The sequence below is a fragment of the Camellia sinensis genome, chromosome 11, assembly GCF_055761805.1.
Source record: "Camellia sinensis isolate YWXY chromosome 11, ASM5576180v1, whole genome shotgun sequence".
Taxonomy (NCBI): Eukaryota; Viridiplantae; Streptophyta; class Magnoliopsida; order Ericales; family Theaceae; genus Camellia; species Camellia sinensis.
In genome coordinates this window covers 67,389,708-67,406,993 of record NC_138971.1, presented here as the reverse complement: position 1 = coordinate 67,406,993, position 17,286 = coordinate 67,389,708, and the positions used below count along the sequence as shown (strand labels likewise).

At 44.6% G+C, this 17,286-nt stretch overlaps 1 protein-coding gene across 1 annotated transcript; it reads right to left on the bottom strand.

Moving 5' to 3' along the window:
• Positions 1-15,932: 15,932 nt before the first annotated feature.
• Positions 15,933-16,817, bottom strand: LOC114261813 (uncharacterized). The gene is made up of 2 exons (XM_028202126.2): positions 16,610-16,817; positions 15,933-16,405 (listed from the first exon to the last, which is right to left on the bottom strand). The coding sequence occupies exons 1-2, from the start codon at positions 16,815-16,817 to the stop codon at positions 15,933-15,935; spliced, it is 681 nt and encodes a 226-aa protein (XP_028057927.2).
• Between the last annotated feature and the right edge of the window lie 469 nt (positions 16,818-17,286).

Genomic DNA, 17,286 nt, shown 5'->3' with positions numbered 1-17,286 from the left:
TAAAGGCCCTAGACCCCACAAATAACTCAAACAAGGGTGTAGGAGGCTCCAAAATCACTGTAGGAGGTTACCGGATGCCCACCGGCCATCATGCAATTCCATCGGCACAATATTTTGCCGACCGGCAAAGAATGTGGCCGGCCGGCAAAGAGTTCCTGTATCGGGGCAGTTTTGCCATTTCGGCACGGGTCTTTTAAAATAGGGTTTCTAACCCTATTTTCCTCACGCCTCCTTAGTCGAAAATCCCCTCTCTCTCTAGAGCATTTTCCTCCCTTGATTCTCTCCTTTTCTTGCGTTCTAGCTCCCATTTCGTTGTTCGATTCGCGATCTCCTCCGCGTTTCGGACATTTTCAACCGAACGAAACTTCGTTTCGGTGTTTCTTTCTTGATTTTCGCCACTCGGGGCTTGTTTCCCTCGAGTTTTTCTCGATATCCGTACCTTTTCCGTACTCCGGCTTTTTCGGCCTTTTCCGACCCTCTCGGGGTTTGACTTTTTGTTGACTTTTCATTTTCTCGCCCGACTTTTCGCCTTCCGGCCATTTTCACACCCCCTTCGAGATGGCAGATGATCTCCCACAGGGCGGGGCTCCTCCGGAGCTCGAGATGGACCCTGAGGTTGAGCCCTTGCCACTCTGTATCCGGCCGTTCGATTCGGAGACCTACAGGCCTGCAGTTCACGAGATGATCCCTGACGGACTACGCCAGTTCCGGAGCTTCGAGAGGCACGTGCCACGCGAGCTACTACTTCGCGAGCCTACCTCCCACCTGTCCTTCGGTGCTTCCGAGGTAATTTTCCTTCTCTGCTTTACTTTCTACAATGTAGGATGCAAAACTACCGTAGCTGGTTATGCTCTTTAACTGCTTAATTCTGATATGTTGTATACTGTAGTTGATTGTAAACATACGCGCAACTGATATCTGTTTGAGACTGACACATGCACACACACTGCACTGGCTTCAAATCACCCAAACACACGGCGCACACTGTATTTCACTGCACACACACTGTTACCGGGTATTGGCTTGGGTCTGAAAATATGCACGCATGCTACATTGTACTGAACTATCCAAACACGCTGACACGTCACACGTTGTAGTTCGCTGTAGGCACACCGGCACCCGGTATTTGCTTGAATCCGAAAACATGCACACATGCTGCATCTGCCCTGAACCACCCAAACACGCTGACACATCACACGCTGTAGTTCACTGTAAGCTCACTGGCACCCGGTATTTGCTTGAATCCGGAAACATACACACATGCTGTATACCTACATGCTTTTTAGAACTGCGTTTTGAATATTGCCTTGCAATTGTTGTTTTTGATTACAGGGGGATTCCCATACCATTCGTGGGTATGGGAACACCGGTGCTCGGGACTGGTACCTCGAGCTGCCAGATGCGGTTCGTGTCATCGTCGACGAGGTCGGCTTTGGCATCTTCTACAGGGGGCTTTCTCGACTGACTACCTACAGGCCCTTGCTCGCTGCTCTAGCGGAGAGGTGGTGGGATACCACCGACTCCTTCCACTTCTCCGTCGTAGGGGATATGACGATGACCCCTTACGACTTCTCGATGCTTACTGGCATTGGGGTAGGGGGTGATCCGATCCCTTTTAGCACGGATATGGACAAGTGGGACGCTGCCCAGCTATACTTGCTCGGTACGCAGCCTCCCCTCGTTCGAGCGGGGTTTGTTAGGTACTCGTGGTTTGAGAGCCACTTCCGGATCCAGCCGGCCTTGGCAGAGGAGGTGCAGATGTCCCCAGAGGAGGTGGACCAGTACGCGCGGGGCTTCATTATGTTCCTCTTTAGGACGACTCTCTTCGCCGATTGGGCGAACACCGTGCCCTTATGCCTGTTGAGCGCACTGGTGGACGTCAGGCAGATCCGCCACTACGACTGGGGTGGCGCCGCTCTGGCCACTTTGTACGGTTATATGAGCTCTTCTTCCCGCCTCAGCGGACAGCTCCTTGGTGGCTATTGGCGAGCCTGGGAGGTATGTCCTCTTCCCTTTTACATTTCTGCTTTCTGCTTTCTGTATTCTGTACACTACACATATACTGTACACTGCCCCACACTGACGGTATACTGCACACCCGGCACACATATACTCTGCTTTACATTGTCTGCACACTGCTCACACTGTACACTCTGCACCACACTGACTGTATACCGCACACCTGGCACACATATACTCTGCTTTACACTGTCTGCACACTGCTCACACTGTACACTCTGCACAACACTGACTGTATACTGCACACCCGGCACACATATACTCTACTTTACACTGTCTGCACACTGCTCACACTGTACACTCTGCACAATACACTGCACAACACACGGTTCTGCCATTTCTGCTTTATTTTGTATTCTGCCTTATCTGACAGTCATACTGATATCTATTCTGCAGTTATGGGTGTATGCCTACTTTCCTAGGCTTGCCCCAGTACCCGATGAGGAGATCCCACTTGGCGTCCCTTTCTTTCATCGCTTCGATGTGCGATGCGTGCAGAGGCCACGGGAGTCTCTTATTTTCTTCCGCCGATACTTCGACACCATCACCGCCGCGGAGGTATGTTCAACTTTAGAGTTTATTATTTTGGCTTTGCTTCTCACCATATGTTTTCAATAATAGTAGATAATAAACTGCATTTCATATTCAGATCACCTGGCAGCCCTGGGCTCCGTTGCCGGCCGTGGTGAGGGATCACTATGAGGGCGCGGAGGAGACTGCCCGTTGCCAGATTCTGTTGGAGGGCTCGGTCTGTCGGGCTTGGTACCTGGGCGAGCGCTTCTTGCGTCAGACCCTAGGTTTACCAGAGCAGATAGTGCCGGGTCCGCCTCCTACGCATATGAGGCATACGGAGAGGTTCTCTCTTGAGCAGATGAGGGACTTCACCGTCGGCTGGAGTGCGGAGCATCACAGAGGCGAGGGCGACTACGCAGAGTACGTCCGGACCTATATTATGCGACCCTTGAGCGGTGGTCGCCGAGCTGAGGGGGAGAGGCCAGCGGCGCCGGCAGCTGGAGCGAGAGCTGGGGCTGGAGCGGGTACATCGAGGAGGGCTCGAGTGCATGGCAGGAGCGGAGCTCAGGGGGGACGGGGGACTGGCTGGCCCGCCTTGCCCACCGTACTGTCATATAGAGGGCGGGATGGGGCGACCTACCAGATCCCCTTTGCTCCTCCCCCGGCTGGTCATGAGTTAGCCGGTATCCCCGACTTGCCTCTGGTATGTATTACTTGATTTTGCATCTTGCATCTGCATTTCATTTCAGTTTATTCGACATTCCGCGGAATACTGATGTATCTTATACTCTTGCAGGCGTCCTCCGAGTACACCCGACAGTCCGTGGAGTTGAACGCCTCCATGATGGGGATGCTGCAGCAGACTTTTGACCTCCTGGCCCTCTACAGTATTCCGGTATGATTTTCTGATGACGGTCTCAAACCACTCATAAGCTGCTTCACATAATCTGATGCACGACACAACACCTGCCACACCGATCTCACATCACATGATATACTGCATACACTGCATTTATACACTGCGTTCTGCACTTGATAAATTGCCCACGGCATTCACACACTGTATACTACATTCTGCGCTGATACACTGCCCTCGGCATTCTCACACTGTTCACAGCATTCTGCACTGATACACTGCTCACGGCATTCTCACACTGTACACAGCATTCTGCACTGATACACTGCTCACAGTATTCTGATGTATTTGCCCTTTTATGCTTTTCAGCCTCCCTTCCAGATTCCCCCGATGGTCGGTGCTTCAGCTAGGCCTTCTATTCCTGCTCGAGGAGGGCGTGAAGACACTGCACGTCCCCGTACCAGGGGAGGGCGTACTCATGTAGGGAGTAGTTCTCGGGCGCCGACCCCTGATGACGATGATGATGATGATGATGACGAGTCCGAGGCAGAGTCGGAGGCGGAGTCATCGGAGGAGGAGACCGGAGGCGGTTCTGGCTCGGGCTCTGATGACGATGCTGATGATGCTCCTGGACCTTCGTCCAGGAAGAGGACCAGGACAGATTGATAGCCCCCGGAGCCGCTTGACACAGATGCAGATTTTTTGTTGTTTTTCTTCTTTCTTGTACTTTTCCCTTTTGTTGGTAGTTAGGATACTTTGTACTGCCGCAGGCAGATTTTTGTTTCCAAAACTTGTGTATTTGAAAAGATGATGAAATGAAACAGGCTTTTTATCTGAAAAATGTTACATTTTTTTTATATTCCACTGCATTGCATCATGTTACACCTCAATGTAAATGAAATTGATTGGTTGTCTGAAAATTGAACACTTGCACTGTAATAATCAGATAACTAAATAGCCAGTAGCAAAATAACCCAAGTAACCCACTGCCTGATTCTGGATACACCGCCCTTACCCTACTGGGGATTAATCTACATAAAGCCCATAACCCAACATTTGGTTTATTCTGCACACGGCAAACTTTGAACAAAACAGCCCAATCTGACAAGACGGCCTTCAAAGGTGACATCGGCTAGGATTAAAACATGCTCGGATGCCCCAAATTTTCCCTTCCTTCTTTTGGTTCGTCCAATTGTAGAGAATGGCACAGCATTCCGGGCACAAACGATTAACTTTCGGAAAAGGGGTTTTCTTACCCGGGGTATCGAGCCTACAACTGGATACAGCGGAAAAGGACTCGACAAAGGTACACGACCTAAACACAACGAGACACGCTCGGGAAAGACTAAAAACAAAAGACGAAACCGACAAATCAAAAAGACACGACACACAGACACGTCAACGAAGACGGGGGACCTCAGATCACGAGGAGCCGGTTTCTCTGGGTATTGTTTCCCACCCTTTTCTCATTTGTGATTCTCACATCACTCGGCCCTCAGGCTCGGTTTTTCTCTCAAAACCCTTCGGCTCGCTTTTCCTCTCAACTTACACCTCTCTATTCTTTATTCTCTCATTTTTCATCCCTCCCCAAGGTGATTAATGAGTGAATAGGAAGTTGCGGGTTCGTGCCCGATGCTGTTAGCTCACAACTATTTCTTCTGGTGGGTAGAGTGCCCTCCTGGCAAGTATGTTGACGACGGGGGGAAGACAGAACGCCTGACTCAACTGTGCCCCTAGTTCATCATTTTGACCATTTTTTGTTTTTGCTTTCTACTAAAACAGTTTTGATCAAAATGAGAGTTAGATTAACACACTTGTTCGATTTTGATTTGAAAACCATGCAAGTCAGGTTGTAAGCACTGAAAATTTTCCTTTTTGGGTCCAAGAAAATGGTCCGGTTTTAGAAAATGGAATAGTTTTCGAGAAAATAGTCAACCTCGGTAAAAATTTTCAAAAACTATTTTGCAAACAGTCGATGCTCAACGAGCATGGAACTTACTCTTTGAGATACGCAACCTTGGATCGGAGGCAATGGAAAATTGCCTCTAGTTTGAAGGGGGTGGATGGCAACGGAAAGTTGCCCCTGGTTTGAACGGCGTCTTGCGACGACTCGTGGCAACGGAAAGTTGCCCCTTGTTTGGATGGTGCCGCAGCAGTCCGCAAACAGTCTTCATTGGTGGTGGTCAAACTCTTGGACACAGAGATGACGAAGACGGTTATAACAAATATATGGACACAGTCACCTTGGAAGGTGTTGGCGACTGGACTTTGGGATGAAGTCGAAACCATTGCATGGACCGAGACGCTATGAAAGCGTTGGGGGCTGGACTTCTTGATGAAGTTGCCTACGTATCCCAAACATGGGAATCAAGCCTTACGTAGTTCCGGTTAAGGTACACTCGGGTATTTTAACCTTCACTTTTCAGGCTCTAACTTTTGCCAAGGTGCCCGATGCGGGTTTTCGACCTTGCGAGCTTTTCTTTTCATATTCCTTTTTCATTCATTTCTTTACTTCTTTTCTTTTCTGTTTTTTTTTTCTTTTTTTTTGCATTTTCTCTTTTTCTCTTTCTTTTTCTCTTTTCTTTTTGTATTTTTTGCTTTGTTGTATTTTTCTCTTGCTCTAACTTTTGCCTAGGTCGCCCTTCCGGGTTTTCGGCCCAGCGAGCCTCTCAAAGGGTAAAAGTGTAACAAGTCCATGCCAAACGGTTTTTGAAGTTGAAGCCTCTCTGTATCTAGGAGAACGGCTGTTGCAATGATTTGCAGAAGAATCCGTCACAGTTGCTTCACGAGCTTCTTTTGGTGAGATCTAATCTTTTTGATTCGGCTTTGGTGCCTCTTGTTCGAGGGCTGCTTCTGATCTGGCCATACAGACCTTGCATGACGTTTGACCGTTGAACTTTCTGAACGGGTTCAAGGTTCGAAACGAACAGGTTGAATCTTGAGGCTGAGAGCGATCCTAGGCTGCACAATCTCAAGAGCGATCCCACACGGGTCTTCACAGGGCCGCGTAAAACATTTGTTTTTGAAAGTTTTTAAGAAAACGACAAATCGCTCGCGTCGAAGATAGTGTGGAACCAATCTGGATCAAGCCAGGATCCTTCCCAGTACTCACGCCGACAAGCATGATTTCATTCATAAAAGGCTTTGCATGCTTCTCTTTCTCTCAATTCGATCAAAGTTTTGCAAAACCAGAGGAATTTCTTCCTCTTCGTTTTTATCACCGCAGTGTTCAAAAATGGTTTTTTTGAAAAACTTAGGTTAATGCAATGAGCTTGGCACGCAAGAGAGCAGGCGAGATGTACTGTCAGCCCAATCAAATCCTCTGGCACAATTAACTTACACTGAAAGCAAGCACGAAAGTGAGATAGCAACAGTTGTTTCATTCAGATTTGTTGGTGTAACTGGCCCCTCGGCAGAAACAGACTCAAAAAACAAAAACTGGTAATTACAAGACAAAACGGTGTTCGGGGCAACAACCCCAGAATCACCTGGTATTCTATACAAAGGGGACTGACTCGCTACAACAAGACAGACCCTTAAGCAAAAAGACTGACTCAAGACAAAGAGACAGACTCAAAGCAAAAGATCGAATCGATACCCAAGCCAGAATTTACAAAGCTAGCATTCACAAATGCTCAAAAATGCGTGCCAGACGCCACATCCAAAATATACCAAATGCCGCCCGCAGGTGGTTCACTTTCTGATTACATACTTGCAGTATCTGTGTCCTCAAAATCCAATAGCTGGGTGGTAACGGACTTAGCTGAGGTGGGCGGGAGGATAACCTCGTTGTCAATCAAATCTTGCACCTCATGACGAAGGCGGAAACAATTGTCGGTTGCATGGCCTGTCTGCTGGTGGTACGCACAGTACTGAGCAGCATCATGCGTAGCAGGGAGATTCTTCGGGAGAGGCCGAGGCTCCAAGGGTTTAAGGTGTCCCCTCTCGGCAAGGATCTGAAGTGCCTTAGACAGAGGCATATAGAGAGCATGAAAGGTCCTGCGCCCTCGGGGCAGGTACTTTGAAGTCTGAGTGTTCTTACTGGCTGCACAAGCAAAAGGGTCGGCAGGCGCTGCATTAGCTTTCTGATCTTTCCCGGGTGCAGGGACGGGAATAGGAGAAACTGTTCTGGCATGACGGGGCCTATCCCGATTTTCTGACTGGCTTGAACTACCCTTAGGTGGAGTGGGGAAAGTATCCTCCACAGCTCTTGCCACAACTGCGGATACCTGTTACTTGTTCATCCCCGCGGCTTTCAAAGCCTCGACTGCCCACAGCAGTTGTTCACTAGGGTCGGCATCTGCCTTCATTTTGTTCTTGCCTCTGGCCTCAGCTTGATCGAGGATTTGGGTTGATGTCGGCATGTCATTGCCATAGCTGGAGGCCATCTCCGGTTGGCTAAGTTCGATCACAATTCGCCCCAACAGCGGGGGCTCCTGGGGTACAAAACTCCCGGCATATGGTGCGGCTGGAGGTGAAGCTGACATTCCGTAGGCGAGATCCGCCACAGACCTCTGGAGATCAGCTATCATCCCCATTAGTTCAAATGTAGTAGGCTCGCGAGCCTGGTATAGCTGGGGGGCCCAGACCGGGTGCGCAACAGGCGACCTGGGTGGATGTGGCATATCTATATTGGTCTCACCTTGCAGAGTGATCCCTTGCTCTAATGCAGCTGTCATAACCACAATCTCCTCCGAATTCTGCGTCATCATAAGTCCTGCCTCAGCAAAGGGGGGGCACTAGCTATTTTGTACCAGCTGTCCAAACTGAAAGAGACAACAAACAGCATTTCAGCCCAAACAGATCAAACACGGGTGTAGCTGAACAACTGTACTCTACTGCTGATCACTGTTCCCTAGAAATCACTGTCCCCCAAAACTGAACTTGATACCCGCAGATAACTGGTTCTCAACAACACTGATACTGGTGCCCTCGGGCCAGATATTCAAACTTGCAAACTGATATGTATTTTCTCTGTAGAGATACACTCTAAAAGCACATAGCAAGTAAAGAGAACCAAAAACACCCCTATGTTGGGTAGGGTTTCCCTGTCCTATTTTGTCAGGAGCTAGGGTTTCACTACGCACGCAGCAGTTTTCAAACAACCTAACATCGGGTAAGCACCCTATCCTTATTTGGAATGGTCACTATGGATCCGAATATGCACTAGGTCGAGTGGCCAAAAAGGGTGCCCCGGTAAAACCGGGGTTTGTGTTCCCATACTGTCAGAGCCCATAACCGGTCAGCCTTATGGTCATGCCTTGACAAGACAAGCCTCCGGCAAACCGTTCAGGAATGGCAGATGGCAAACACTGTGTTCCTAGGCGCACCAATGCACATGCAATGCAAAGAAACACATAAATGGGATCAAAACAGGATATCACAAGTTCGAGTCAAGCTCTCTAAATATCCCCAGCAGAGTCGCCAGAAACTGTAGACGCGTCCGCGTGGGCCCCGCTACAGTTCGGACTCGATTTGCGTCACGGTTCTTAATCTGAACCAAAGAGTCCAAATCTGGCAAATTGTTTTGAGAAAACAGATTTTAGAAAAGAAGTGCCAAACATGGACTGCTTTGCCAGATACAGAGTCGCCACCTAAATATTTTTTTTTTTATGGGGGAATTAAGGAAACCCTGACTCGGTGCCGAAGGCCACATGTCCGTCATCACCAGAGTTGCCTCGGCTCGGGAGCTAGGGTACGATTGGAGAAGGTCAGCTATGAGCACCCCCTCTCGCCCGATCCGAAGATCGGCCTATACTAACCGTGATATCCGTTTTTGAAAACATTATGTGTTCTTATCCCGATTATTAGCCTAGAATTACTACGTTATGCGCACAACAAACAAGTATAGACTAGATTGCCTAATTTGAAAATAAGTATTGCATATCCGTTTGTCTTGGGAAAATGTTTTGGAATTTGCTACTCGCAAGTAGGCTAAAACACGGATTTCAACGAGTGTTTCCAACTCAGGCAACCCAACCTTCACCCACAGGCATTCAAATAGTTTATCACATAAGCATCTAGCCACATGGTAAACATGCTGTTATGATAGCATTCACACGCATGCGATATGCTAAAACATGAAAATACTTACATCGTACTCCGAGCCAAAACAATAAACTCATTAGTAAACGATGCATGATCCAAGTCCATGTTTGAATGTCTAATGCAACACATACAGAATGCAATTAGAATAGGCTCGGCTAACCTAAACATGGCATGTGAAATGCAATCAGTTGATGCACGTATTCAATTTGGAATTGAAGTACAAATGCAGTTAGCATGACGTACCGAGCCCGGTGCATGCGAGACGAATGAATGGATGCACGCATGCATAGCATATGGTATGCTAATTTAAACATGATCTATTACTAACCGTCAAAGCAGGTAAGTAAAAGGGAGAAAGAAGTGGGCGTTGGAAGACATGCACACACTCACCCACACTTATTACAAGTTTACCCTCGCTCGGAGGGACCAAAAGAATAATACAAATTAAATAACGAATTAACTAACCTAGCTAATTAATTATTACAAATCACCTAATTAGTTAACAAACTAACTAAGCTAGGAAAAACAGTAAACCGCCTCGGGAAGAGAGTTCGGTGCACGCGTGCTCGGGTCTTGCTCGGAAGTGTACTGCCATGCATAGGTTGCCTCTGTTTTCCATGCTATGCTCCTCTGAAGACTGCCAAAGTCTCAGGATTGCTTCCCTGGACATTGGGAGACACCACCGGCTGAATAGAATGGCCACCGGCAGTGGTATGTGATCAGCGGCTGTGAATGCATCCATCGACCATGGAAAGATTGCCGGTCGGCATTGGACACTGTCGGTCGGCAGAAGGTTCCTGCAGAATCTGCATTTGACAGCAACAGAGGTCAAGGCAGAACATGGCAATACAATTCAAGCCATATATGCACCAATCATGTCCCTTATCATGTTAATGACTCAAAGGAACATGCTCCTTGGTTCTCGGACCATCAATCGCGCATTTCCATGCGTGATGGCCCAAGGGACCAAGTGTGCACATTTTGATGTCAAATGCAATGAAAACCAACAAACCAAAGTCCAATTCCTATCACTAGATCAAGGAACAAGAGATGCATGCTAGATGCAATGCGACCTAGGCGTATAAGCTAAGGATGCAACATAGAAATGCAAGATGTACATGCGAGCATGCAAACAACATGCAAGGTAAGCATGCAAGCAAGCAAGGTATGGACTTAAACATGATTTGGACAGCTCTAATTAGGCCCAAAACAGTGGCCATAGTGCCCAAAATGATGGACTAAAACACACACACACATGCATGCAAAGGATGTCCAATACTTCAAGCATTTAAAAGCAATTCTCAAGCACATTTAAGAGGATGCAAACATGGATAAATGATATGCATTAAGCTCTAAAAATTATACAAGAATATGGTGCTAAACCAAGCAAACAAGATAGGCTAAGCATGCAATAAATGGCCCAAGTACTTGAAGCAAGTCAAAGGGACTTGAACCATGGCTAAGCCAACCAAGCCTCACAAGGCCTAGGGGGCATAAAATAGGTCCAAGGCAGACCTAGACCATGCAAAGGGGACCCCCTAGATGGCATCTAAATGGCCCAAATTCAAAGGCATGTACAATGGCCAAAACATGGAGCATATAACACAAGCTCATAAGGCATCAAAGAGACAACCAAGGCAAGCATACAAGCATGCAAAGGGGACTGAAATGACATGGTGGATAGTTCCAAACCACTAAATCAATGCAAGAATGCCATGCTATACATTCACACACTTAAGGCCAACAAGCCGGAATGCAAAGGGGCTATACTAAGCATGCCAAAGCCGACCCAAACAACCTAGGACAGACCTTAAACATGGCAAAATATACACAAAAGCTTCACAAAGCTAAGCCTAAAACATGCTAGAACAAGGGTTTACCACCTAAGGCATGTTAAGGCAACAAAGTGGCATTACAAGGTAGGTATGCCAAGCATGCATGGTGTACCAAAATCAACAAAAAACAGAGGCATATTATGACATAATAGGCACAAAAAACAGCCAAGGCATGGTCAACATGAACCTTAGCTAGGTGCTCCCTCAAGAGGCAAAAAATGGTCCATTTCAAGGACAACAAGGAGAGGGGGTGGCCCTCTCCTTCTTGGGACCTCAAGGCACCATCTTCACCTCTGAAATCCCTCAAGATTTCAGTGGTGAGGAGGCCCAAACACCAAGGTCTCGGAGCTTACACAAAATAGCACAAAATGGAGCCTCACAAGGCTTAAGAGAGGTCAAACAACCTCAAACAACAAAACACCCTAAATAAAATATTTAGAGGGCCTAAAAAAAGAACTTTTTTGTATTATACACTAAGCACAAAAACAGTTCTAAGATAGGTAAAACAAGTATGCAAGAATGGGGAATAAAGGGACTAGTTTCTTACCCTTGAAGACCCCTTCAACTATGGTGGACCAGCAGCTTCTTTTAGGTTGAAACCAGCTTCAAAACCTCAAAAACAACCCTCAAGAGGTCTCAGCTCCAAGGGATGGTGTAATGGTGGGTGCTTGTGAGCAAAAGTAAGACAAAATACACACACTAGGCTCAAGAAAGAGAGAGAGAGATATAGGATAGATACAAATTCCTAACCCTAATATCAAAACCCTCTGAAATGTTGTCTAACCCTAGTGCCAAGAGAGGAGACTCTCTCTTATAGAGCTCTCTCTTGTAAAGCTTGTCAAATAAGCTTGCTTAGAGGGAAATCCCTCCATACACGTGTATGGAGGGGAACAGAGTTGGTGCCAGCTATCACAGCTGGCACAAAATATCTACATAAAGTAGATGAACAGTAGTCGGCTCCTCAAAAATGCCATTTTGACAGAATTGAGTGCCGGCCGGCAATATATATTGCCGATGGAAACAAAACACCAGCCGGTGGCTTCTGGCCATGGCCGGTGATGTGTGGGGATGCCTCACAATGCATTTCCTACCCCTCCAAAGAAAAACACAAGTGTTTGGTGCAAAACCAGACATGAAACAGTCGAGTTCGGAGGTCCTAAGGCAAGGCGCGTAGCCAAGACCTCCGGGAACTCCAAACGAACATAAACATGGATGATCACCGGGTGTTCAAACGGTGACGTCCAAGTCTTGAGGACGGTCAAAAATGGGGTGTCTACAATAGCTATACAAAACAAGGCTCAAATGATCAAGACAACTCAAAATAGAGCTAAAGTAGGCCAAATTAGTAGCTAAAATATGCTAAGATCAAGTCACAAAAAGGTAGAAAAACATGCTCATATGCTAGGCCATCTACACTTACAAACAAGACACAAGGAGGGGAGGCAACCCTCTCCTATTTTAGACCTCAAAACCAAGTTTCTATCACTGAAATTCCCTAGAAGTCAGTGGCTAAAAGGCCAAAAAAAGGTTGTTTTGAAAGCTTGAAAAGTGGCACAACACTTAATCAAATAAACTACAAAAAGGGTGAAGCACCCCTAATTCCAAAACAAACCTCAAACCACTATTTTAAAACATAAAAATAGAGATTTCAGATGTCAAAACCAGCCTCAAAATAGCATGCAAAGAGGGCCAAACAAGTATTTAAATTAAGCTAAAATACAAGAAGTTCTACCTCTTTCAAGAGAATATGCTATATGGGCAACAAAGGCAAGCCAAACCAAGCTAAATCCCTCTTTTAGAGCTCAAATAGGACCTCAAGCAACCTCAACACAAAGATGATCAAGTTTGATCAAAGGCTCACAAGCAAAAGCGTAGAGAATTCAAGCTTTAAGGCAAAATATTTAGAGAGAGAGGATTCTAGAGAGAGAGAGGGAGAAATTTTTGTCTTCAAAATTTCTAACCCCTTGCATGCAAGAGGAAGACTTCTATATATAGAAGATACAAAATCCTCTCAAAAAGATCCAACCATCCACGTGCAAACAGATACTCCAACCTGTGCAAACAGCTGGCACAAAATATCACAAAATATCTACTGATGCACTGGTGGCCGGCCAGCCATCAGTGATGGCCAGCAGGCCAAAGTCCATGGCCGGCAGTGCCCAAAAGTGGCCAGCAGTGCTCCAAAAGCAACATACTAAAAGCACCAAAACATGGTCCCAAAAATGAGATATAACTGATACAGGGTTTGGAAAGCTCAAACCTGTGGCCCTCCGCCGCGGAGTTCGAGAACTCGACAAGCAATCAAACTTGTCACTGGATGCACCTGCAAGAACATCCAAGTCTTGAGGACAGTCAAAATGGGGTGTCTACAGTAGATCTCACTGACTCGATGCTCAATTTGATCAATGCGATTGCTTGTAACCTCATGACGTCTTTTAGTGTCCACACGAAACTCACCAAATTGTTGAATTAATGAGTTTTGAGCGGTGGCAAATGTGTTGAACTAATTAGCCATGTATTATTCCCATTAAACATGCTAATTGTATCGTTCTTGTTCCGTAGTCAAAAAATCAGTGCAATATTGAGGTTGTTGACCTGGTGGCATGGTATTGTCATGGGGGTCTTCGGGAGCATTATCTATTGGTGCATTTGGAGAATTCAAACTTTGCAATAAATTTTCAGTGCCACCAACTCAAGTGAGTGTGTACTCCAAAATCGCTAAAGAGATTTTACTCTCTGCTTCACTTACAAGTCGGGTCTTGAAAGCTTTGAAAATTTTAGTCAGCAGAGCTCCAAAACCTAGTGATCGATCAGTGATATGACCAACGTTTGCAACCACCATTTCTTTCATGAGCATATAGCATAAATCCAATTTGTGTCCAACTTCAAAACAATATAGTAAATAAGCATTAAAAATTGGAACATCATCAAAATGTCTTCTTTTGGAAGTGATTTTTTCTATTATAAATCGATGGAGAATATGAAGGTGGGGGTTCAAATGTCTTGCTTGTAAATTACTTATGGTAAATCTACTCTCACAAATAGTAGTATATACTTCACTTATGTTGCCAACTATATCAAGCAGGTCAGACTCACTGTGAAAATAGATTTGCATATCCCCTTGCTCAACTCCAATAATTCGTGCCAAAGTAGGGATGCCAAATTCAATAGATTTACCTTTACATAAGATATAATACTAATGTCTCCATCTTGTTCATCAGTACATTTCAAGTGAACATAAAATAGTGACACAAGACAAGGATATACCTTTTGTGGTAAATTTATTAAATTTAGCCACCCCATAGTCTCAAGTTTGGTAACCAACAGAGGATCATATTGAGGAGGGAGATTTAGCCTTCTTTCGATGACAATAGGTCAGCTACAAAAAGATTGAAAGGCTTGTTCATGATTATAAGTGAGAAAATTAGTAGTTGGATAAATTGAAATTTGAGGCTGTTGTTGGCGTGGTGGAGGATTTAAGGTCTACCCAGGTTCTAGTCTTGCTATTTTGGTTCTAGGCATGACTTTTAAATATATGTTGAATTTGATTGGGAGAGCTAAATGTGAATAGTGGATTTGAGAGGTGGTAAATTTCAATGTGAGGTGACCAAATAGTGTGAAAAGGAAGTGCAACAGAACAAGGATGAGAAAACCGTAGCCTGAACCACTTGGAGCTCAATTGGAATTCACAAACCGGGCAGGTTGACCGGTCGGTTGACCCCCAGTTGACCGGTTTTGTGAAGAAAAGAATTCTTGTGTTTTCGAATTTTGCTTTTGAAAATGATGCACACTTCCTTCAACTCTTTATAAAATACACAGATATGAGCTTTGTGAATATAGAGTCCATTTTACATGCACACTTTAAATGAGGTAGGTAGTGGAGGGAAGTAATGAGGTGGTTCAATTTGTTTAATGAAGCAGATGGATGGTTGTATGTGTAAATGATGCATTCATGAAGATGGTGAAGTCTGCAGGCTTTGAAAAGTCATGGAAAATAAATATTCACACTTGGATGCCTCACAAAAGTCCAGGACTTTGATGAAATTTATTTTTTAAAAAAAATTCCCATCAATTATAATTGGGTCAAAAGTTGTTCTTAATTAATATGGAGCATTTTAGATGCTACTGTCAAATTATTTGACAGTAGTAATCTCCATGTGGCTATCAACCAATTTGCCAAACTAAAAAAAAGGTACCATGAAGTAAATCAAAGTGAGAACAAATTTGAGTTTGCTTGCCATTTCAACAGATTACTCAAATGATATTAATAGTAAATTGGATTCCATGACATCAGTAAATTTAATATTAATAGTACATTTCAAATTTCAATTAGAACATCAGTAATAGTAACAGTGCATTTCAAATTTCAATTAGAACATCAGTAAATTATCACATTAGTACATTGAAAATTAACACTAAATCGGATATTGACAAAATTAATGGACCAATAATACTAGCAAAAACAAATGTGTACAGGTTGAAGAGCACCAACAACAAACACTGACAGCATTTGAGTAACAACACAAATGAAGTCTGTACAGGTTTAAGAGCAGCAACAAACACTGACAGCCATCCTTGCGTAATCACCTCCCAATCAAAAAAGCCAACCAAAAGTTCATCCTCTCGTCCACTTGGTGAAGTTAGTTTTCACCATAAAGATGTCACATATGTTCTATTAAATCATTGCAGAGGGCATGATGTGCATTCTTATCTCTAATACCTAAATGATGGGGCATAAATGATTCAAAGTCATTGTTACTAGTACACGAAACTACTACTGGTGAGTTGGTTGATGATGTTTCATAATCAAAATCAAGATGCTCATCTCTCTTATCTTCAACAATCATATTGTGCAATATAGCGCAACTCTTTCTTATGTTACCACGCATTTTGGGATCCCAAAAACGTTCTGGACCACCTACAATTGCAAATTGGGATTGGACCACTTCGAATGCCTGCTCTACATCCTTTCTTGCTGACTCTTGCATCATTACAAAATGTTGCTTCTTTACTCCTTGGAGAGATGAGATTGTCTGAACCAGTGTTGCCCATTGAGAGTATATACCATCAGCAAGGTAATAACCCATATTATAAGTGTGTCCATTAATAGTGTAATGGACAGGCAGAGCTTTACCTTGGGAACGATCAGAAAATAAGGGCGACCAATCCAAGACAGTCAAGTTATTGTGTGATCCATGCATGCCAAATCCATAAGTCATAAGAAGCTACTGCTTCAAGAATGATGGTTGGCTTTTTCTGATAGCCTACGTTTGACCTTGCCATGTCGTTGGACAATTTTTCCACTCCCAAAGCATGCAATCTAAACTTCCCAACATACCCAGAAACCCACGAACCTCCCTAATAGCAAGTAATCTAGCAATATCAGTTGTTGTTGGAGATCTACAATATTTTGGTCCAAAGATTTTGATTATTGAATTGCAAAAGTATTTCAAACTTTCAATTTCCGTGCTTTTCCTAATTTGCACATAATCATCAACTGCATCTGCTACCACTCTATATGAGAGCATTCTAATTGTTGAAGTCATCTTTTGCAGCAAAGACAATCTGAGAATATGAGCTGTATCTTTTTTTCTTATACAAAATATGGATCGTGTGCTTCAATGGCATTCAAAATTTGCAGATACAGATGATGACGCATTCTAAAACATCTCTAAAATGTTACAGGTGAATAAAATGGATTTGGCACAAAATAATCTGCAAACAATCGATCATGATCCTTCCTTCTATCGCAACGTATGTATTTATGTCCTACAACAAAACCACCTCTTCTCTTTGTTTGATCACTTGCTCTCAAAATTTGTATCATACTGGCATTATTTATCTCATAAAGACCCAGAAGTGCAACAATTTTTTCATCATCAGAGGATGAAGAAGAAGAAGATGATGAAAAATCAGTGAACAGATAAGAAGTTGACCTAGTCATTATGCTCTGTTTTTTAGTTATGGTTGGTTCTAGATACAACGTTGTTTGCTTGGTTTATATAGTACATGGTT